General features: G+C 43.1%; 1 protein-coding gene across 1 annotated transcript in view; it reads left to right on the forward strand.

The window, feature by feature from the left end:
* DNAH3 (dynein axonemal heavy chain 3) overlaps positions 1-25,463 on the forward strand; it is a 245,542-nt gene that overhangs the window by 4,612 nt on the left and 215,467 nt on the right. The window contains 3 exon segments of the mRNA XM_075179716.1: positions 20,333-20,555; positions 24,759-24,828; positions 25,131-25,314. Of these exon segments, the coding sequence (XP_075035817.1) occupies positions 20,333-20,555; positions 24,759-24,828; positions 25,131-25,314 (477 nt within the window).

Below are 25,463 nucleotides of genomic sequence, written 5' to 3' on the forward strand. Positions count from 1 at the left end.
GAGCTACCGAATCAGTATGGCGTACAGCAAACAAAAGCTGGATCAGATGCACAGAAAAATGGTTATGGGCTTGCTTGACATTAATGAGATAGGCTCAATAGTCCGGCAAGGTTGCCTTGCAGTGACCGGATCTTATAGCTGGAGGTATGTGGTCCGACAAGTGCATGACATCACCTGTCATCAAGGATACTTCCATGTTATAATATGCACATAACACTCATTGCATAGCATTTAGTTTTACCTGTTATTCATTTGGCCCAGTGGAGCTGCCTGTTTACCAAAAGCATGTGAATGATAAAATTTTGCAAGCGTCTTGTATAGTTACTTCTTTAATACACATGTAATTCTGGACTTCTGAACACCAGTGAAAATCACAGCTGACACTGTTTGTAACACTCTGTTGATTAATGAATCTCTTTTGATGTGGGGGAAAAACCTTTACACTCACTGCATTGTGTGCAAATACATCATTATATTGTAATACCTACTTATATACATTACAATATTATTCCTTTAAGCTTAAAATTTCCGCTATGCATTACCTTGGTCCCTTCTGCTAGTTTCATTTAGAATTGGATCTTCAGTTACCAGCGGGTATACAAAAGCTAAAATACAAGTTGCCCATTATAACAGAGCTACTAATACCATAAATAGATGTGTAAATGTTTCAGTTTATCAGAACTGAATATGTTTGAGATAAAGCTGATTACAAAGAGCGCATTGTGTCCTATGTACACCAGCCTTCCTTTCAGTAAGCCTAGTAAAGGATGACAAAAGTAGTATGCAGCTATATAGTTAGTGTATATACAGTTTCAAACATATCAAGTTCTGTTTTGGTATCAAACTCTTGGCATACATATCTGAATGATGTTTTTTCATTTTGTCATAAAGTTAGTATTTTATCTGAAGTTAAAAGATGTACAAATAGTCACTATTTAACATGAATACATATCAACATATGTGTCTAACTGGGCAACACAGTGGCCTAGTGGTTAGCACTTCTGCCTCACAGCACTGGGGTCATGAGTTCAATTCCCAACCATGGCCTTATCTGTGTGGAGTTTGTATGTTCTCCCTGTGTTTGCATGGGTTTCCTCTGGGTGCTCCTGTTTCCTCCCACACTCCAAAAACATACTGGTAGGTTAATTGGCTGCAATAAAAATTGAACCTAGTATCTCCCTCTCTGTCTGTCTGTGTGTGTGTCTATAGTAGAGTATTTAGACTGGAAGCTCCAATGGGGCAGGGACTGATGTAAATGAGTTCTCTGTACAGCGCTGCGGAATTAGTGGCGCTATATAAATAAATGATGATGATGATGATGATGATAACTGAACTGAATAATGTAGCTGACATAGCTGCATAATTTAACCAAGTATTTCTATCATGACACTTATTACTCCTCTGCAGCCGGTTCTTCACACTGCAGAACTGACTGCTTGAGGAAATGACATCACTATGTAATGACAAAGTCATATATACAAATGATGTCCTACTTTTCACATTAAATAAGCAACATCTATAGATTATTGTTGTATGTTGTGTTGCTGTTATTCATACTTACCCACTTTTGCAAAGCTCTTTCCGGGAGAGGGGCGTGACTGGAGGGCGGGACGGGGCGGGGCGCGACCAAATGTGTCATTTTGCCCCCCCACGACAAAAATGCCATTTTTCCCGGGGGTGGGGCAATTCACCGCGAATCGCATCATTTAGTGGTAGCAGTAGTGGGATGCGGAAGATTTGCTAGCTCTCCCGGGAATCTCCTGGACATTCCGGGAGAGTTGGCAAGTATGCTGTTATTCATGATAGGACAAGGCAGGAGGAAGCAAAGTCTAACTGGCATATAAAGCACAGTAAGGCACAGTCTATGTGCCCATTATTAGATCTGTCAACAAGCAGTGGGAAGTGAGTTCTGGCCATGCAGTAGCAATATGGCGGTTTTATTAAAAGCAGGTGCAGGTGGCTGACTGAGGCTGAGCAGCCATGTAAATTATATATAAATAATAAATATATTTGGGAATCCTGAGCAGCATACTGCTCTTCTCAGACACATTAGCCCTTCCAGCAAATGCCAGATTATAAGCCTGGGCCTGAGGGGTAAGGGTTGCCCATCACTGTTTAACTGTCACGAATCAATGTAGGAATACAGCTAAGGAGCCATGGATAAGGTGAAAAAACAAACAATGTTTATTGCTGGAGAGTATGAACAGATGATGAAATAATGAGCTTGCAGAAATTACCAGATATACAGCAGTTGCAGGTAAATGGGAGGTGAGGAAAGATTCCAGGCAGCAAGTACAGGGAAATGCACAGGTAAGTCCCAGGTTCACAGATGAAGCAAGTCAGCAGAATGTATGTTGAGATAGATCTCAAGCAGCATAAATCCAGGAGCACAACAGGAGGAAGTGACCACAGAGTAAAACATGAGCAACCAGCCATGTGTGCTGGGAGTGACAAGTATATATAAGGGAAATGAGAACACACCCAGGTGCATGGGATAATTGGAGAACGGGTTAACCCATAATGCAACATGAAAGGCATGATAGCAGCACCTCTGGTGATCAGAGGTACTGCTGCAAATACACACTAATAAAGTATAATTGTCCAGGAGGCAGGAGCTGCCAGGCAAAGCAGTATGCACTGCAAGGGGCTTGCAGGCAGATCCTGACAGTACCTCCCCTCTTAGGGCAGATTCTAGACGCCCGATTACCAAAAATGTCTAAATTTGTCTGAATCATAGTGTCACGGGCACTAGGAGTCTTTACCCAGGGATCACCAGGTGATAAGCTTACCAGAGGAGTATAGATGGTAATATGGTACTCTGGTAGCGGGGTGATCACGGAACAGGAGACAGCAGATGATAGAGATGCTCGGGAAAGTCTATGACTAGCAGCACTGGTAATATATATGTAGTAATACACGAGGAACTGAATGGACAAAGGACACGTGAGGGTAGTCAGTGGTCTGCGGTAGCAAGTTGTACCACTGCTATAGTGAGGAGGAAAGTCCAACAGAAACGAGGAGGTGATGAGAGTCAGCGGTCTGCGTTTAGCAAGTTGTACCGCTGTCTGGGTGAAGGAATGGAATCCAGGTGAAGGTATCCGGGGAGTCAGTGGTCTGCGTTAGCAAGTTGTACCACTGCTATGTGAGAGGACACTGGAACAGGTGACACAGGAAACAGGAATCAGTGGTCTGCCTCTAGCAAGTTGTACCACTGAATATATATGTGAGGAGGAGCACGGGGAGAGACTGCAATACAGAGGATACACGGGCACCTTGAACTTGATCCACAATGACATGCACAATATAGTAATGACGAACAGCACTGCAATAATACAAAGTCACAGAAACTATCCGGGCAAAAGCTAACACAGTCAATGATGGCAATAGTCTCAGCGGATAGTAAGCTCCATAGGAGAACAACTCAGTCCAGCAAGATATGCAATACACCAGCACAGTCAATGAGAAGTATGCATACCGTGGTTCAGGAGCAGGCTGTCAGACAGGAGTGCAGAGATACCTGAACGGCTGGAGGCCGGCAGGATTCGAAGTCCCGGGAGGGTGAAGCGGTAATCAAGTAGGTGCAGCGCACAGGTAGGTAGACCAGCAGGGAAACAAATACTCAGGAAGCAGTAGTATGTAGAACTGGACTCCTGGAGGACCCTGAAGAGTAGCGATGGTCTAGACGAGATGAAAGCAGTGAGGCGCAGATCCGATGCAGACTGGCGAGTAGACACCAGCAGGAACACTGAGAAGCACGGAGAGCGGATCAGCTGCTGCAGACACGAGCAGAACCGAGGAGTAGCAGCCAGCAGGACTCTGCAGGCACACGGAGGCAGCGGATAGAAACCAGCAGGTGCAGCCACGATGAAACACGGGAGAGTAGAGCTGAGCTGGAACTGTTGATCACGGAGAGCAGCGGATAGGAATCAGCTGGTGCAGTCTCGAGGAAACACAGGAGAGTTGAGGTGAGCTGAAGACTGTAGCGCACGGAGGCAGCGGATAGGAATCAGCTAAACAGTCACGATGAAACACAGGAGGGTTGAAGTGGTCTGAAGACTGTAGTGCACGGAGGCAGTGGATAGGAATCAGCTAAACAGTCACGATGAAACACAGGAGGGTTGAAGTGGTCTGAAGACTGTAGTGCACGGAGGCAGCGGATAGGAATCAGCTAAACAGTCACGATGAAACACAGGAGGGTTGAAGTGGTCTGGAAACCACAGGAATCAGCAGCGCTGAATACACGAGGAAACACAGGAACACCTTCAGAGGCTCATGGGGAATGAGACTCCAAGATCAGGCAACGAGGTATGGAACTCAGGTGCTTTAAATAGGGAGTGTTGCCTGATCAGCCAATTAACTAAAGGGACAGGTACTGAAGGTTTGAAAGGGCTGCGCATGCGCAGACCCTCAGGATGGTGGACGGCCACGGTTCCTAAACACACGGGAAGAAGCACTCACAGTCTGGTGAGTGACACATAGTCCACAATAGGGGGCCCGGCAGAAAAGTCCTCGTCCATGGGCGGAAAGGCAAAAGAGACCATGCCAGCTGCCAATGCAGGCACTGCAGAACCACCTCTCTTCTTACGTCCTCCTCTCTTATGGGACTTCCTCGAAGTTGGGATCTGCGCCAACTGGGAGGAGCACAAAGGTATCTCTTGGCCAGATAAGATGGGTGGTACTGCTGATAATGTAGAGGCCCCGCAAGATGGCATAGCGGGAGGTGTTGGTGAAAACTTGTTGATCACAGCCTCTACAAATAGTTGTAAGTCAGACATGATGGGGTGATCAGACTCAATCAAAGAGTTTGCCCATTCCATAGCCTCTCCTCTAAAATTTGTTAACAAAAACAAAACTTGCCTCCTTGGGTCACTGACAAGGCTAGGTATTGAGGGGAAATAAGAAGCACAAAACCTCAGTAGAGCATTAAATTGAGAAAGGTGCCCCTCAATGGTAGGTGACAGCTCAGACTTGGCACCCTCGGCAACGGATGGTTCGGACTTGGCAGCAGGCCCGGACTGGGCGGCAGACTTGGCAGTAGGCCCAGACTGGGCGGAAGACTTGGCAGCAGGCCCGGACTGGGCGGCAGACTTGGCAGCAGGCCCGGACTGGGCGGCAGACTTGGCAGCAGGCCCGGACTGGGCGGCAGACTTGGCAGCAGGCTCAGACTGGGCGGCAGACTTGGCAGCAGGCCCAGACTGGGCGGCAGACTTGGCAGGGACAGCACTGTGAGAAGCCTCGGCAGGGACAGCACTGTGAGAAGCCTCGGCAGGGACAGCTCTTTGAGACACCTGGGGGCAGACAGCACTTTGAGAAGCCTGGGGGCAGACAGCACTTTGAGAAGCCTGGGGGCAGACAGCACTTTGAGAAGCCTGGGGGCAGACAGCACTTTGAGAAGCCTGAGGGCAGACAGCACTTTGAGAAGCCTGAGGGCAGACAGCACTTTGAGAAGCCTGAGGGCAGACAGCACTTTGAGAAGCCTGAGGGCAGACAGCACTTTGAGAAGCCTGAGGGCAGACAGCACTTTGAGAAGCCTCAGAAAAGACAGCACCAAGTGGTAACTCGGGCTGAACTGCATGAACTGGCAACTCGGGCTGAACCGCATGGACTGGCAACTCGGGCTGAACCGCATGGACTGGCAACTCGGGCTGAACCGCATGGACTGGCAACTCGGGCTGAACCACATGGACTGGCAACTCGGGCTGAACCACATGGACTGGCAAGGTTTCTGGAACGGACTGTAGTTCTGGAATAGAGACAGGGATTGGAGACTCGGCACTGGAGGCAGCAGCTGGAGACTCGGCACTGGAGGCAGCGGCTGGAGACTCGGCACTAGAGGCAGCGGCTGGAGACTCGGCACTAGAGGCAGCGGCTGGAGACTCGGCACTAGAGGCAGCGGCTGGAGACTCGGCACTGGAGGCAGCGGCTGGAGACTCGGCACTGGAGACAGCGGCTGGAGACTCAGCACTGGAGACAGCGGCTGGAGACTCTGCACTGGAGGCAGCGGCTGGAGACTCGGCACTGGATAGCACGGTAACAGGAGACTCGGGTTCAGAAGCTGTGGCAGCAGGCTCAGGACCGGACACAGTGGCAGCAGGCTCAGGACCGGACACAGTGGCAGAAGGCTCCAAGCTGGAAGCTGGAGCCTGGAAGATGATGGGACCTCAGTGTCACAAAACAACGTAGAAATACCGCTAAGGAGCCATGAATAGGTGAAAAAACAAACAATGTTTATTGCTGGCAAATATAAACAGGTGATGAAATCATAAGTTTGCAGAAATACCAGATATTCAGTAGTTGCAGGTAAATGGAAGGTGAGGGAAGATTCCAGGCAGCATATACAGGGAAATGCACAGGTAAGTCCCAGGTTCACTTATGAAACAGATCAGCAGAATGAATGATGAGATCCAGTATAAACACAGGAACAATGCAGGAGGAAGAATCACAGGGTGAAACCACAGGATATGACATCAATGACCAGCAATGTGTGCTGGGAGAGACAGGTATATATAGGGGAAATGAGAACACCCAGGTGCATGAAATAATTGGTGAACAGGAAGGTTAACCCCTAATGCACACAAATCGGGCACAATAGCAGCACCTCTGGTGAATGAAGGTACTGCTGCAGCACATAAAAATAAACACAAATACAGCACAGTGCAAAACAAACAGGGGCTACAGGATGCAAGCAGCATTCAAAAGGGAGATGTAGCAGGCAGATCGTGACACTCAGAGCTGGAGACAGAGGCTGGGACCTCGCAACAGGAGACAGAGGCTGGGACCTCGCAACAGGAGACAGAGGCTGGGACCTCGCAACAGGAGACAGAGGCTGGGACCTCGCAACAGGAGACAGAGGCTGGGACCTCGCAACAGGAGACAGAGGCTGGGACCTCGCAACAGGAGACAGAGGCTGGGACCTCGCAACAGGAGACAGAGGCTGGGACCTCGCAACAGGAGACAGAGGCTGGAGCTGGCGCCTCAGGACAGACGGCAGGGGCTGGCGCCTCAGGACAGGCGGCTGGGGCTGGCGCCTCAGGACAGGCGGCTGGGGCTGGCGCCTCAGGACAGGCGGCTGGGGCTGGCGCCTCAGGACAGGCGGCTGGGGCTGGCGCCTCAGGACAGGCAGCTGAAGTTAGCAGATTGGGTCTCATCCCAGAGAACAGAAATGGTGGCGCATAAACAAATTTGGAATGCAGAGAGGAAGCAACAGGGGATGGATCAGTAGCCTGACGTGGTCTACGTATAGGACAGTCCTGTAAGAAGTGCTCATTGCTGGCACAGTACAGACACAATTTGTTTGTTATTCTGCACTGCCGCTCCTCTTCGGAGAGATGGGGGCGTGGACCACCTGTGAACCAGGAATTAGTTAAACCATAGTTCTTAGTAAACGGAAAATTTGTAGGAGCACAATTGCGAGGTGCTGCTTGCACAGATTCCACCGCAGAGAGGATTGGTGGAGACAAATCACCTGCTTCTGCATTAGGATAGACAGAGTCTGACAGCCTCCTGAGTGGGTCCATAAACAAGGTAGAAAATTTAGCCAGCTGGGAGTGTAGCAGGATTATATCCATCTGTAAAGCCTGTAGTTGTGGCAATTCAAAGGCTGATAACGCATGCATGTTCCAAAAATAAATATGAAAATGAATTGCAGAACAAAAAGGTCCCAGAATAAAAAAGACTTTCACCTGACTCCTAAGCTGTTTTGGGGCTGGTTATACTGTCACGAATCAATGTAGGAATACAGCTAAGGAGCCATGGATAAGGTGAAAAAACAAACAATGTTTATTGCTGGAGAATATGAACAGATGATGAAATAATGAGCTTGCAGAAATTACCAGATATACAGCAGTTGCAGGTAAATGGGAGGTGAGGAAAGATTCCAGGCAGCAAGTACAGTGAAATGCACAGGTAAGTCCCAGGTTCACAGATGAAGCAAGTCAGCAGAATGTATGTTGAGATAGATCTCAAGCAGCATAAATCCAGGAGCACAACAGGAGGAAGTGACCACAGAGTATAACATCAATAACCAGCCATGTGTGCTGGGAGGGACAGGTATATATAAGGGAAATGAGAACACACCCAGGTACATGGGATAATTGGAGAACAGGTTAACCCTTAATGCAACATGAAAGGCACGATAGCAGCACCTCTGGTGATCAGAGGTACTGCTGCAAATACACACTAATAAAGTATAATTGTCCAGGAGGCAGGAGCTGCCAGGCAAAGCAGTATGCACTGCAAGGGACTTGCAGGCAGATCCTGACACTAACTGTAGGAAACAGATTCCTCTGGCAATGAAAGCCAGCAGTTTTAGTGATCAGTAAGGGATGTATCTAGAAAACAGGAGATAGGTAGGTACTTCTATTAATATAAATACACTTTTCTTAGGATCATTATCCAGACAGTTCAGAAAAGGATGCACAGTAAGTAATTGCTTCTGCTAATTGATAATGTCAATTATCAATTTTGTCATGGAGCTCCAATTAATAAAAAAATCCCTGTTCTGAAAATACCAAGGGGTCTGTTTATCAAAATCCTGCTCAATTGATATTTAATCGATACCGATTGCAGCAATAGAAAATCATCTGCACAATTTGGCATTAAAATGTCACAGAGATATTTGAGTGCTATTTGGCGACACTGACTGGCAGCGATAAGAGGAGTCTTATCGCTCGCCAGGCTGGTTCATGTGTGACCTGGCATGCCGGCTCACGCGGTTCAGCCCGAGTTGCCAGTTCATGCAGTTCAGCCCGAGTTACAACTTGGTGCTGTCTGCTCCGAGGCTTCTCAAAGTGCTGTCTGCCCTCAGGCTTCTCAAGAGGAGTCTTATCGCTCGCCAGGCTGGTTCATGTGTGACCTGGCATGCCAGCTCACGCATGTGAACTGGGACTGGAAGCCTGAAATTAGGCTTCCCTTTCAGATTTAATTTAAAAAAGAAATAATGAATTGAAAAAACCCCCAAAACAATAACTTTATTAAAAAGAAAAATGCTTTTATTTAACTAATATCTTGAGAAGGCGGTACTTGTACCACCGCTGTCCATGATAAATAGGCTTCCCCATGATTTGCATGGATTAGAATAGCAGCGTGGGTTTATCAGTGTATTAAAAGTGTCCTCTTAATAAAACTGAGACTTGTTGGAGCCATGTACTACTATCATGTATACTACAAATCAGTAGTGTGTCTACAATCAGGCAAATTTAGGCAACTGATTGGAATTAATAAAATAAATTCCAATTTCTGTTAAGCAAATCTACATTAGTGGCATTTACCTTGTTGGTGTGTGAAAATTACAGTATTTGTCTATAAAGTGTGCATATCTCATATGCTTATGTCTACGGCAGTTTACATTAGAGATGCACTGTTCCAGTTGCCGCCTCAGGCTTGAACAGATTATTACAGCCCAAGGCATCGCCAAACTCAGAGTTTTACATATCACTGCAAGCTTTTGTTGGGTAAAAGACATTCTCCTAATACAAAGTGATATGACACAAAGTAACTGCACGGTGCCCAACTCCCACATATATATTAAAAGGAAAGTAGAGATTTTGGTCTTTTATTTTCCCCTCAAAGCATCTGTCTCTTTTCTATCACGTAACAGTTACTAGAGTATCTTCAAAGCTGGCATCTCTGTGCTGTCCCGCATTGCAGATCTTTTCTTCACCAATGTCACCATCTATCTGACAATTATTACTGCTATTAATAAAATAAGGGATTTACTTGTTTGGTATCACGTAGATATCTTTAAGACTAAAACTGTGCTGCAGGATGATCTATAGTGAGTTAGAGAGTTAAAAGCAGCTTTTCTCCAAATTGGACTCTAGAGGATAGTAGAAGAACTGTGAAAGTTTAATAAAAGTATAAAGTAAGCCATTGTATTCTGTTCAGATCTCTCTCCGACCACGAGGTGTGTTCCTTTGAGTTCAGAATGTAATATTTTGATCAATATCTTCCTTGTATCTTTTTATATCTCAATAGAGAATACAGAAAGATGTTTAAAGCAGCAAACCCGCATAGGAGTTTTTTTTATTTCTTTAAGTAGCGAGTAAAGTACCTTTTTAAGCATGCATCTGATTCATTCTTCTTATCTATCCTCCTACAGATCTTCTTCTCCTTTTCAATACCTATCTGGAGGGTAAACAATTATGGCTGCCAGGGTACACAGCTCTCATCTTGTCAGGTGATGGCAGAGTGGGGAGAAGAAGGGGAACGATGTTACACAGGGGCTGGCTGGCAAATTATAGCCTGGTGGGTGAGACTCCGGAGCCTGTTAGGAACATTTTACAGGGAAGCAAAATGAAGGTAGCCCAGTCACCCAGCTCAAGTTAGCCCACTGTGGGATAAGCAAGGGGGAGGTAGCCCCCCAGCCCAGCCAGCCCTGATGTCACAGTTTACACAGCAGACACAAAACATTGTTTGGCTGCTAGACACAGTCTTTCTGCTGTACAGATTCGGACTCACAGCTCTCTTCATGTAATAAAATAGGATGAGGAGGAGGATTTCACAGTGAAAACAGAGATCAGAGTGGTGTGTCAAAGTCACCCTGCTCACTATATCATGTGCCATATGACTGCTGTTGCCATGGTAGTCACATAACACTGTGGAAAATATGAATAATTATCAATCATTAATAGCAGTCTGAAGAAGCGAAAAAGAGAGAAAGGCAATTACCAAGCTGCTCCTTTTTTTTTTTATATTTCTTTATTGAAGAATGTCAAACATGTACACATCAGTAAATAAATTAGAACAAAGATATGTTTATACTTAATAATCATGAACCATGACACATAGTATGAGGAAAGTCGTCATCTGTGAGTCACTGAAGTGAACTATAAATATGATATCACACATAAGATACAAAAGCCTGGAGAGACCGGGGTGCTCCTTTTTTTTTGAACATAACTGTTTTATTGAGTCAAAGTAATAACGTACAAGGAGATAGCGAACAGCTAAAAAATCCAGAAAAATATAATACAAGTATGCGTATAAACAAAGTATAGTCCTGTGCTGGGTTATGGGAAAACAAACAGTGTGGCAAGGAATGGGGAATATTTAAAGGAAACAAACCATGGTGAGAAGGGAACTACTCGCAATAGGCAAATATCTGACATGTTGCGGAGGACAGGAAGGGATAGAGGGTTAGGGAAGAAAAGGAGGGTCGCTAAGGAATTGAGGTAGGAGGTTATAGGGTAGTCATATAAGATTAGGGAGTGGACAGTGGAAGGTCTGCATCATAGAAGTTTGTCCACAGGGTCCACACAGTGTGAAAGGCGGAGGGAGTATTATGTAAGGTGGTCATGATACTCTCCATTTGATGCATGGACCATATGCTTTGTATGGTAGTAGATATAGAAGACGGGGCAACATTTTTCCAGTGAGCCGCTATAAGACAGTTTGCTGCATTCAAAATGTGTCTGATTAGTTTTCGGTATGGGTAGTGTCATATAAGGGATAGGTCTGAGTAACAGTGTGTGTAGTACAGAGTCAGGCATATGGACATCAGTTATAGATTCAATGAGAGAGTGAATTCCCTGCCAATAAGGATGTCATTTCGGGCAGGACCACCATATGTGCAGCAGGGTGCCCCACTGACCGCAGGCCCACCAACAATGGTAAGAGGAGTCAGAAAAAGCCTAACGAATGTGGGTGGGAACCCAGTACCATCTGTAGAAGTTCTTGTATGCATTTTCTTTCACTCTAACAGATATGGAGGATTTAGCTAGGTTGAGTTTAGTTTTAGACTACTCTTTAGGATCCAAAGTCTCCCCATCTCTCTCTCCCAAGCCAACTTTTGTGGATGCTTGAGAGGTTGATTATGTAGTAATAACATCTGGTAAACAGTTGATATAAGACCGTTCGAGGAAGCTGAGCCTCCAGTGGTGAACACTGTTCAGAAGACAGCGGAAGTTTAACAGTAATAAAGTAGTGCTGAATCTGAACCCGTTGATAAAATACTCGACGGGAAGAGCCAACTTCGTGTTGAGAGCTGAGAAAATGGGGAAGAAGCGCATAGGAGCTAGGTCCCAAACAAATAGGAGATTATGGCACATCCAGTAATGAAAGAGTTGGTGTTTCTGCCCCAGAGGGAAGACAACAGTGTTCCAAAGAGGGGCCAGTAAGGAGTATTCAGAGTGCAATTGATGTGTTCGCGTGACATGATCCCAAATAGATAGTGAGAATTTAACAGAAGGACTGAGGCTGATTACCTTAAGTCATACGTGTCAAACTTGTGGCCCGAACGCATATTATTTGAGGCCCCCCATTACTATGGGACAACAAGTGGAATGAGGCCCGTGTTTTATTTTATTTGGTTAAATTACTTAAAAGTTCACTGAATACGACAGAACAGTTTGCGTGTAAGTTCAGTCAACCTTCTATGTTTTTGAACGCAGTCAGAACAGTGCGCTTTCATTATTCAAGTGAACTGCTTGTTACTTGGTAATCTGTGACTATTTGTGCTCGAAACATTATCAGTATTCGTTTGGTAAGTCCAAGTTCATTTATATGACAGTTTTTCGATTGTTTATCAAATGTATTACCCGTTTGTGCCGATGACGGTTATTTATTTTTCTGTAGTTTTTTTTGCAATCTTAAACTTTGATTATTTGGCCCAATTGGGGGTTTGAGTTTGACGTGCCTTCCTTAGGTCCATGGCTAGGAGACATCCATAGTAGACAATATGGAGAATAGAAATGCAATAGGTCTGATTCAATGTTTGTGCACACTCTCTGGTGTGGCAGGAAAGCGCCATAAAACACATTGAGAAAGATGCGTGGCCTGATAATATTTTTGTAGATTAGGAACACCCCGGCCCCCAGGTGTCTGATGTTTATCAAGGATTTGTATGCGGACTCCATATAAATTTGGCAAGGGTTGTAAGTTACTCAGGACATGAGCTGAAATGTGCATGTGGAACGTCTGCCAAGCAATCAGTAAAGATTGCAATGTGTCCAAACTAGGGGATGATGAGCTTAATCCAGTGAGCTAGATCCGTTTTGATAGAGTCTATAAGGCGGGGGAGGTTGGCCGAATATAGTTGGGAGTAACTTTTAGTAAGGTATATCCCCAAGTATTTGAGTTTCTAGGGCTACCAGCAGAAGCTGTAATTCGCTTTACATGTCTGAATGACAGAGAGTGGCATGTTCAGATCCAGTACCTCAGATTTATCTGCGTTAATCTTATAATTGGAAAGTTTACTATACATTTGGATTTCCAGACAAAGGTTGGGCAGGGCAATGTAGGGATTAGTGACAGTCAGTACAACAGAGCTATTTTGTGTTCACGTAAGAGTGTTGTGATCCCTGAAATATCTTTATTCAGGCAAATACAGGCTGCTAAGGGTTCCATAATTAGCGCAAATAGCAGGGGCGATAGGGGACAACCTTGGCGGGTGCTATTATAGATAGGTGAAGGTGAGGATACAAAGCCGTTCGCTAACACTCTGGCTGAGTTATGGTATAAGGATGAAATCCCTCTACAAAAGGCTTCCTGAATCCCCATGCTCACCAGCATCTGCTGCATAAAAGGCCAGGCCACTCTATCGAAAGCCTTTTTCGGCAACCAGGGCAACCACGAAAGCAGGGAGGACTGATCAATTTGTGCTGTGTATCGATTTGATGAGCCTTCTAGAATTGTCTGAGACTTGCCGATCAGGCACAAAGCCTACTTGGTCCAGATGAACCAATGAGGGTAGCACTTTTCCCAGTCTATTGGCCAATACTGTCAAAAATAGTTTCAAATCCACATTGAGAATAGAGATGGGCCTATAGTTGCCTGCATCCGTAGAATCTCGATCTGGTTTGGGAATCACAGTGTTTCCAGCTCCGGTGGTGGCTCTGTCAAACCTATCCCCAGATGGCATGACGTTAAACAATTCGAGAAGCATGGGAACTATGGAATCAGTAAGTTTCTTACAATAGAGCCAAGCTTCATTTGAGGGCTTTAATAGCATTGACAATCTCTTCCGATATTATATCTGTATTAAGGGATTCCGATTGCGCTCTCGTGAGTCTAGGGAGGTGGCAGGAGTGGAGGAAAGATTTAATATCACTTTTCAGTTGAATGGGGTTATCCATTGTCGAAGGAAGCTTATATAGGGAAGCATAGTAACTAATCACGGAAATATTGCTTTATGTGTTTAAGGTCATATATAAGGGAACCATCTGCAGATTTCAAGACAGTTATCCGATTACGTGCATGGCACACTTTTAGCTTATGTGAGAAAAGGGTGTCCACCTTGTCTCCTTTCTCGTAATATTGTTGCTGTACCCATAGTAAGGAGTTGCCAGCCTTTTAGGAGAGCAATTTATTGAGTGTTCATGTTTGAATGTTTATCTTGTGCATATAGGTTTTTTGTAAATGTCAGTGCCGTAACTAAACACTTTAGTACCCTGGGCAAGACAGGGCATCGGTGCCCCCCATCTAAGTGGGAATGACAATCGTCGAGGTGGTGTTGTCAACCTATTGTGGGGCTGTGGCTAGCGCCTTACAAGTGCTAAACTGCAATGAAACCCGCTCCCTCCTCATTCTTCACTTTCTGGCTTTGTAAGGATCTTTATGTAATAAGCCTCCATAGAATCACAGTACTTTAAATGCAGCTATCACATGCTAGCTATATAAAAAATGAATTGGTTATTGAAATAAAACTCACTGAAACAAATTGAGGCATAATTGTAATGGTACCATCTTTATCACACTGCCCCTTCATCACACTGTGCCCTCCATCAGTTTCCCCTATATACACACACACACACACACTATATAAAGAGCATCCTAGTGTCCGCCGTACCATACACAGAGAGCATTCCTATGACCGCCATACAATACAGAGAGTATTCCTATGACCGCCATACAATACAGAGAGCATTTCTATGACCGCCATACAATACAGGGAGCATTCCTATGACAGCCATACATTACAGAGAGCATTCTTGTGACCTCATATAATGCACAGAGCATTTTTGTGACTGCCTCACAATACCATCCCCCCCTCATCATGAATTAACCCCTCTTCAATATTGTTAACTCCAGGATCATCATAAAACCCTTATCAACATTAACTCCCTCATCCAGTTTAATTATTAATTCCCACATCATAAATTAATTTCATTCATATTCATTAAACTCCCTCATTACCTCTTTCAGTCTCATCAAAAGACTGTATATGTGTGTGCCCAGAGTGTCTGTCCCTGAATGTCTGTACCAGTGCATGTATGCCCAGTATCTGTACCTATGTGTGCATGCCCAGTGTGTGTACTTGTAGTTTCTGAAAAATTACTTACCATAAGATGTCCAGGGACAGCACAGCATGGCCTCAGTGCATAGGAAGTATCTGTATCCTGGAATGTTGGGGACCCTATTTTGAAAAAAAAATTGGTACATGAAATTTAGAAAACTCCCACCAGCTTTGGTGTTAAATCAATAGCACGCACATTAATAATTAGCCTCAACATTAAAATAATAGTATTCTTATTTAATAAATAAACCTATTTCCCTCCCTCCAAACAGGCCCAGCAATAAAGTAAATAGCATTTATGTTCAATAAATATAACCAATAATTCATATTCATATTTAATAAATAGCTCTCCTCACCAACCTCAACCCCACAGTTAATTAATAACCCCAAACCACCCCAGCGTTAAATTAAAGGTCCCGTCACCTCACCTTAAATTAATAGACCCCACTATTAAATTAAAAAGTCCCATCAATAAATTAAATTTCCCCACCATCACCACACAAATAAAATAGTACCCATTAAATAATTAGCCCCCACCTAAACTCCACCTTTAAATTAATAGTCTTCCTCCCACCAATGTACTAAGACACCCATCCTCCCTACTCTCATATCACGCATTATATTTATACACCCCCCCTTCCCTCACACATTATGGCAGCATACCACCCCCCTTTCCTCATAAAACATAGCCTCACACATTATAGCAGCATGTAGCATACACCCCCCCTCCTTAATAGCAGCATACACCCCCTCCATCATAGCAGCAAGCAGCATACACCCCCCCATCATAGCAGCATGTAGCATGCATCCCCCTCCATTATAATTATTTTATTATAAAAAAAATTATTTATAGGGCGCCACAAGGTGTCCGTAGCGCCGTACAGGGACAAACAAATTACAATACAAGGTGAGACAGCACAGTACAGTAAACATAAGCACAGTAACTCAGTAAGCTCAATGCACAGCTAGAGAGGGCTGGGAAAGGGGGAGGGAGGATCCGCAAACGACGGGGCCCAAGAGGGAGGGCGCGGAAAGACAGGGAGACCCCCAGAGGGGGGAGGAGGGAGCGAGAGGGGACGGGGGGTGGAGGGCCGCCCTTGAGGAGAAGGGCTAAGTAGCTGGAGAGCAGAATTAGAAGTGGTGGAAACAGGAGGAGAGATGGCCCTGCTCAGAGGAGCGTACAATCTAAGGGGAGGGGTGGACAGACAGAGAAACGCAGGGGAGAGAGGGAGAGTAGGGGGACGGAGGCAGGGAGGAGGAAATAAGTGGGAGAGGCAGAAGATAAGGTAGAATGCATGCAGCATACACCCCTCCCACACCACTCGCCCTCCCTTCCCCTGGATCCGCCACTGGTTCTCACACTGGAAAGAATAATTCCATATAGAGCTCAATTTCTTTTGTTTCCTCAACCTGCACTTGTTTTCCTTTAATGGAAGTTCCTCAGTGACTGCTGTAAGTAGACTCTGGGATTAAATACAATGAACGAGTGATGACTTGAAACAGTCACTAAACCTAAAACACAAATCTTCTTATAAACTAATACCTTTCACAAATATATAGGAGGCAGTACTGCATTGTATTTACATGTTCTATTTTATGTAATTTTCTGACTATAAAAGGATGCATTAATTATCTCATGGCCAGTGCTGACATGTCCAGCGTCCCCTCCCAGCCTGAGTCTGCGCATGCACAGTGAAGCCTCTTCGGGAGTTAAGGAAGCAGACACCCACGCTGATAAAAATATTTTGGCTGCTTAGCATAAAATACAATGTGTCTTATGTGAAATATCTAATAACATTAACAAATATATATGTAAAAATCCCTTTACTATGACAGACCTTGGGATATTTTGCGCTGAAGTAAAAATAAAATTCTGAAAGCCAATGTTCTCTATTACCAAACATTTGTTTTGCAAAAGATAGATACATGTGTCTGACTGCAGTGTCCTTCAGTGGGATTACTGACACTCAGCTGAATATCCCCCCTCACACACACATACATGCACATTCACACATTTAGCTCAGATACTTCCATTCCTGATAAATTTATTTAAAGTTACAGTAGACATGTAGGCATAAATAAGACGTTTAATCTAATTGATCACTAATTGAGCCCTAAATCTAGCATAAAAAAGCAGGGGCATATGCAGGATTTCTAGAGGGGGGTTTCCACACTACACCTACAGAAGGCATGACCATCATGCAAGGGGTGTGGCTATGATTTTAGCCATTCCAAGCCACTCTCCAACCATTTCCCATCCACATCAATACATGGGGAAAAGTACGTGCACTAGTGTTAGCTGTACACGACTTCCCAAAAGCCAAGCAGTGGGAAGCGGGACAAGGTCCTGTATGAGTGGGACAGTCACCCAAAATCAGAACTGCCACAGGGGAATCAGGACAGGTGGCAGACTGTCTCCTACCTGTTCTTGCAGCTTTTACTTCTTGCTGCTTAAGCTTAGTTGCTGCTTGTCTGGATCTGTGAACATTGGGGCTTTGTTTGGAAAAAGGATAAGTATATGAAATATGGAAAGTCTAGCAATAAGTGAACACTCTAGACCTCCCATCCCCAACCAGCCCCAGCGTTAAATCAATAGCACCAATGTTTAATTATTTGGCCTTCTTCCATGCAACCTGTCCCAATGTTAAATTATTAGCATTCACATTTAATAAATAGACTTTTACCTCCTCCCCAAACAACCTCAACATTAAATTCATAATATTCACAATTAATAAAAAATAACTCTCCCCAAACAATAGTATTCCCATTTAGTAAATTGTTCTTTTTCTCCCCAGGCACAACCCCACATTATAGTAATACCATCCAGCAATAATATTCTCATCAGCCCATCTTAAATTAATAGGCACCACCATGACCTCACTATTAAATGTAATAGCTACCACAATTATATTAATATCCCCTACCAATAAATGAATAGCTTGTACCCACCATTAAAGGATTAGCCGTCACTTTCAACATCAAATTAATAGCCCCCACTCACATTACATTGACACTAATGCAATGCTAAATCAAAAAGGTAAGGTAATCTTTAACCTCAGATGTTTACTAAGCATGTCACTTGTGAAGGTGAACATCATCTGACTTATGTTGGATTATATGACACTGTGAAGATACCGGGTTTTCTGGCCCAGTTCTACCCACTTCACTATGGCTGTCCACCCAAGGGTGCATTTCTATGCTAGGGAAGTCTAGCCAGTACCTTCTAGGAGTCGTATAGTCACTCAGGCAAATGCAGTTAGAAAGTTAATAATTACATTTATTGTAATAAAAACAATCACTAGATTATTATGTACACACAGTAAATAAATGCCAGGCAGGCTTTCCACATCATCTGTCCCTTACCCCACTAGCTTAAGGAGTTACAGTCACCTGGATGTCCAGACTTGACGACCCATGGATCTCTCTCAGCTGCATATGTAGACTCTGGTAGAGGACGACAACTCAAAATCAGACCTTGCACCTTCCAGCAATCAAATCACAGAATTAATGCTACCTTTCCCCCTGGAGTGACTCCTTATATCTAGGGTCAAATTTCCACAGTTCTTTCCCCTCCCTCAGCAAACCCTTGGGTCTATCCTGCTTAACCATTGGTGGGTGCTGTATCAGGGTGTTGGAGGGGGAGTGGAGATGAGCTGTACTTCCACAGAAAGTCCCCTGCTGGGCTCTAGACAAAATGTCTGAACTAGACTTGTGAGAACAATGGAAACTAATTAGTTTTCCCCCTCCAGTATCATGCAACCTGATCCCTGCCCATAACCCCCTGGCTTAACTTTAAGGACAATGAATAACAACCTGACTGCCTCATCACCAATATACAGTAAACATTATACATATTTACAATGAGCTACAATGACCCCTTATCCACATGTAATTAGATACTGCAATTGTAGTCTGTTGAGCTGGGGAACAAAAGCAAGGGCTATAAAACGTACTTGCTATAATCCACATTATGTGAGAAACGAGGAACAGGATGGTTACAGTGTTATCACACTCGTTTCGTCACAGACACTGTTAAAAATGATGTTAGAAACAGGGGCGAAGACAGTCTGTTTTATTAAGACATAGCTTAAAATTTAAACCACAACTATGTTAAAGCAGCTCACCTTCCTGGCACAGGAGAAGCCTGAATGCTTCATTCACAATGCCAGCATACAGTAGATCAGTATAAATAAGCAATATGTAGGAGATCCCACCATAAAAAATAAATATGCACTCACACGTTGTTTCCTAGCAAGTCCTTAAAAATACACACTTACCTTCCATCATCCAGCGCTGAACATTTCAGAAGCAGATTCAACTGTCTGCCTCTTTTGCTTCCTGCACATATGGAAGACAACGACGGCGGTGCGCATATAAAGTGGTGTGCAGACCACAAGACATGCTGTAAGCGGGGGAGAGAGAAGTTGGCACATACAGAAGGGAAAGGAGGCAGGAATGGAGCGCAAAGATCTGCGCTTGTATGCAGTAAGTTGGCTGGTCCTGGAGGAGCCTGTAAATCAATACGCTGCACCATTCCCGGGCCGTTGGAAGCCCCCATAAGTGCACGCTTAAAACATGCAACAACTGGCGAAAGAAAATTTTTCTGATGAATGTGTAGAGAAGAACGACAAGTTGAACTCCAAAACCAATTGTTAAAAATTGTTTGTCTACCCTGCCAATATCCATCATTTGCCTTACCTGACTATGTGTATCTGTTCAAAATTGGAGGACACACCAATGATCGTTGGTATTGTATATGCTCAAGGGTTTTGTCAAACAGAAATCTTTGCAATTGTCTACTCGCAAACAATCAATTTCAATGATTAACTAGTGGTGGTTGCATGTACACAGACACTGCTGATCGGATCAGTAACGATTGCTAATCATTCTTTTGAAACAGTCTAGTCTTCGTGTGTATACTGCACTTAGCTTTTAAATTTCAAACTGTGAATTTTTTAAGTATCACTTTCATAATAGATAATTTGTATATTAGGTTTAATTGCAATTGAAGCTCACAGTAATGGTGATATTCGATATTTCAGGTATTTACAGCAAGGAAATAGGTAGTATCGTAATGTAATGATTGTTGTTTTCTTCCAGCTGGTTCTCAAGCACAGTAACTACCCTCCGTTGATGCAAAGCAAATCATGGACCTTGGCTGCTCCTTTCAAAGAACAACGTTTTCACCGAAATACAAGCAACTCTATAGCCAATAACTATTCACCCTCAGCACGTGACCTGAAGCTTGCAGAAATATTAAAGATAATACCGTCCCCAAGACCAAGCACAGGAAAAATTTCACCCAGAAACAGAGCCTCAATGTGTATCCTTTTCATAATAGCAATTTTCGCTGTAAGATATTCAATTACATGGACAAAGGAGGGTTTGGGTCCTATTGCACACCGTAATGATCACAAACAAAACATTCTCATCCACAGGCTTGGGGTGATTAAAATAACAATAAAGAAATTCAATTGGAACTTGCTGGTGTTGGGGAGATACCAACAATTATTATTATTATTATCTTTTTATTTATAAAGCTCTGACATATTACACAGCGCTGTACATTGATAGGATTATGACATGACACAAGCAAATTACATGCAGTGACATAAAACAGGAGGCAGAGATGGCCTTGCCAAAATGACCTTACAATGTAAGAGCTGTGGGGAACACATGATACAGAAGGTGACGGTATAAAGATTGGTGGGGAAAGTGTGTGTGTGGCAATTATTAGGCAGCAGCTTTATCAGCCTCCGATAATAAAGCAGTCCTTGGCGACTGGCCTTTCTGTGCAGCTACTGGTGATGTAGTAACTGTATTCCTACAATTAGTCTAGACCAGGGTTTCCCAAACCCAGTCCTCAGGGCTCCCCAACAGTGCAGGTTTTCCATATCTCCTTGCTGGAGCACAGGTGTATTCATTACTGACTGATACATTGTAACAGATCCACAGGTGGTCCTAATTATGTCACATGTGATCCAGAAAACCTGCACTGTTGGGGAGCCCTGAGGACTGGGTTTGGGAAACCCTGGTCTAGACCATGCTCTATGTTTAACCTAACACATAACATGGACCAATCATAAGCACAAGTAGTAAATGTATCCTTTAGCAGTGAGACACTGAAATGTCTTTATGTCGCAGTGAAGCAGAGGCGTGTTGAGCGTCACTCAGCTCTGCTGAGTAAAGAGGTCCAAGAGAAGGGTACACATTATATATGTAGGGAGGAGAGGATATATAAAAGGACATTTTCATATAAAAAAGTATTTTGAATTCTAGAAAATCTTTTTAATGGAATTAATTTTAAAGATGACTCATATTTAAAAGCCTTACTTACATTATTTGTTTTGGGTGTTTTTTCCCTTTGTATGAACTATGTTACCAGTACTGATGATTCCACAATTCACTAGACTGTTATTGATGTTATTGACTTTGTCTCTGTTCCATAATTCATTATCCCATCACAAAGCCTATCAATCATAGTCTTGTTTTTATAATCCCTTCACAATACAATTTTACATAGGTGTTGATGCACTTTCCTTCCCTCTATCTTATATGTTAATGATATTCAACAGAATGGAGCAGAGAAGTATTATGATCAGTGGGTGTTCGCAAGGATAGCAAAGGAGTCCAGAATAGGTGAAGGGTATAATTAGCCGGCTTTAGGATTGTGCCACCTATGACGGGATTCTTAGCTTTTCTCATCTTATGGCAATTTCCCTTCAGCTGCTTTGGAAGTACAGTGTTAGTTTCTTAGTACAGGCTTGTGTTTCATGGAAAGAGTTAACTATCTTTATAACATAGAGTTTTCTGCAGAGATGTATGACATCATCCGGTACAAAAGTGAATTAATGTTTTATAAGTATCTTTTCAAATATCTTTCTTGCTGATCAGCCACATGATGAATAATTGAAGGAAACAAAAAAGTCCGCCCCAAGCCAAAATCTTCCTCCCGACACCTTTATCTCCAGTAATATTGCTTTAGAAAACGTGAGCTCCTGAGATCTATCATTTGAATTTTTTCAATAACATGAGCAGCAAATTCAATCCACAAATCTGGTTGGAAATGTGCACTTTATTACTGTATACTGCAGCCATCGATCAAAGTGGAATTTATGATAGATAAGTGTCTGCATTATACAACATATGTATGAAGGTAGAGCCACATCTTATGCTGGAACAATAAAGACAATACATAAAAGATAATACTTTATCTATGTTAATACTGTTCTAGTTTTTTTCCAACACAGTGTACTAGTTAAATAATAGGCTATTTGCAATAAACATGATAATGAATCTTGCATTATTAGAATGGTGATTTACAGAAGGCAGATTAATATCACACTGGTATTATAGTAGTCAATCCTACCTTCTCACACAAACATCTTCATTGGTTTTGTGCTCTCCCCATGCAGCATGTTTATAATGCAGCAGTTCAATCTCTACCTCATTTTCCCCATTATGGCATCTGAGTTTGGAGACCTGACTTAAAGAGCTCATATAGATTGTGATTTGGACATTTAGTGCGTGTATGGGCACAAGACGCCAGCTGATCTCAATCTACATCTGACGGGTACAAATGGGAAATTTTGTCAGATTTCACCTTATTTAACCACGTATATGGGCAGCACGGTGGCTAAGTGGTTAGCACTTCTGCCTCACAGCACTGGGGTCATGAGTTCAATACCCAACCATGGCCTTATCTGTGTGGAGTTTGTATGTTCTCCCCGTGTTTGCGTGGGTTTCCTCCAGGTGCTCCAGTTTCCTCCCACACTGCAACAACATACTAGTAGGTTAATTGGCGGCTATCAAATTGACCCTAGTCTCTCTCTATGTCTGAGTGTGTGTGTGTTAGGAAATTTAGACTGTAAGCTCCTTTGGAACAGGGAATGATGTGAACGAGTTTCTCTGTACAGCGCTGCGGAATTAGTGGCGCTATATAAATAAATGATGATGCTGATATGGTCATCATCCAACCACATCAATATTGCTTTGTCCCATTCAGACTTTCAGCATTCACATATTTCCAATATGGCCATATACATCTATGTATGTACAGTATATATCCAAATCCGCCTGAGATAGGCCTATGGCCAGTTTTAGTGGCAAGGCTTGTTGAGAGCTTTGGGTCTGTCTTTGGGGTGAATGAGATTATGAGCAGAGTTGTTGCATGTCTTCCTGTAGATAAGCAAGTCCATGATGTTACTTATTGTAAGTCACATCATTATAACTGTTTCTTTTCTTTTTTTCTACTCAGTGGTCTTAACCGTGCAGTTTTGGTCAGCCAATTTGGTCATTTTTTGGCAAAAAGTGAATTTGTCTGTCAGGAGGTAGTTTCTATTGGTGTTTGTGTACAATCAGTTGACATGGTTGTGAAGGAGAGTGCAGACTAGTTACGTGCACAGTGCAGTCCAGTCTTCTAGAATGGCACCTGAATGACCGGCCCTGTGTAATTTAGCCACTTATCTGTGATGGATCCAGCTGTTCAGCAACTTTAATATTCATTCTGTGCAGAGACTATTTCTCTCACCAGCTTTATTGTAATGAAATAAAGATATGGAACTCAGATGGGGTAGTCATAGGTTCCACCACAGAGTGATGAGCCCCAGGCTCATCTATCACTATTATAATATGCCAATAGGCAATATATTTCTCCTGTACTTGGAATATGGGTAGCTAGCATTTAAATCTGGCTTTGTTTACCTTCAGTGTAGAAGAACAAAATGCTCCTGTAATGTTATCACTGACCTAAGGCTATATGAAGATTAGTAATTTAACATTACGCTAAATCAGTAGCTGCTGGCACCCCAAGTCCTAGGGGACTATTTCAGTTCCACCAATATGAAAAAAAGTAAAAAAAATAATTACAAATGATTAAAAAAAATATTTTAAAACTTTAAACATTGAAAAAGTAATTTATTCAAAGGATAAAACATTTTTTTCAGTGGAAAGTTGGTCTAAAGATGCCTCCAAATCATCTCTATTGGCTTGTGTGAGGTCATCTTCGGATCCTCAGTAATAGGTCCCAGTGACACCAGGGGATATATTTATTAAATTGTGGGTTTGAAAAAGTGGAGATGTTGCCTATAGCAACCAATCAGATTATAGTTATCATTTATTTAGTGCATTCTACAAAATGACAGCTAGAATCTGATTGGTTGCTATAGGCAGTTTAGTAAATATACCCCCCCCCCAGAGAAGTCAAACAGCCGGATTCCTTTGGCCATTTAAATGTATGGCTGAAGTGGACAATAATTCTGTAGTCTGGCTCTTGCTACAAGTGGCAGGGTGGTGCCATGTATTGGTTTTAGAAAACTTTTAATAAATACTATATGCACAGTAGCTTATGGAATGGCTATGATTCCTTCCCTCTTGTCAATGACCCCCCTGTTTTTGGGGTGTTCTATTTCTTTTATTTATAACACATCCTGTGTTAACTACTATGACACATAACCTCTATGGGTCTCCACACTCACATCTGTGTAGTAACAAGCTGTCAGTGAGTTTCCTTAACTAATAGATTCAGCTTCAAAGGATGTTTCATGCATCCAGAAAAAGGCAAACCTGTCTCCCAGGAACAGGTATAACTGTGATAGGTAATAAAGCTTGTCACTCATAGAGATCCTAAGTCTCTAAAAGGGTCTCTGAAGGCCCCGTACACACATAGAAGCTCTGATAATATTATGTTCTGAGCTGATGACGTGAGATACTGAAACAGATTTGTGCTTTATCATCTCTATAAATTTATCATTATTATTTATTTAATGCTTTCAAAATACAGATTTATAAATATTGAATGGAACATTGATAATATTAATTTTAAATTTCAATGTTACAGCTAAGCATTTCTGCTTGAAAATGTAATCGTTGCAGCTAAATTATTATTATTATTATGCAGATGGACGATGACCAGGCAGAGTGCCATTGAACCATTGCCTCTAGATGAGAACATGTCACAAAGAGACAGTATGGTCTGTCCAGTGAGCAGGCCAATGACTCCGGAGGAACAATTACATGTTATGTTGCAACATGAAGAGGTAGCATATAAACAAGAGGAGAAGCCGTCCCAGAGAGACCTGGAGGTTAATGCCTTTCAAATATAATACTTATAAAATGCACCTGATATCTTACATTTTTCAGTATGACATGAAATAGCAAAAACACATCAAGTATTGTTATATAGCAGGTATTTAGCTCTCCCTTTAGCAGTATTATTATTATTATTGTTTAT

This window comes from Mixophyes fleayi, chromosome 7 (assembly GCF_038048845.1).
Source record: "Mixophyes fleayi isolate aMixFle1 chromosome 7, aMixFle1.hap1, whole genome shotgun sequence".
Classification (NCBI taxonomy): Eukaryota; Metazoa; Chordata; class Amphibia; order Anura; family Limnodynastidae; genus Mixophyes; species Mixophyes fleayi.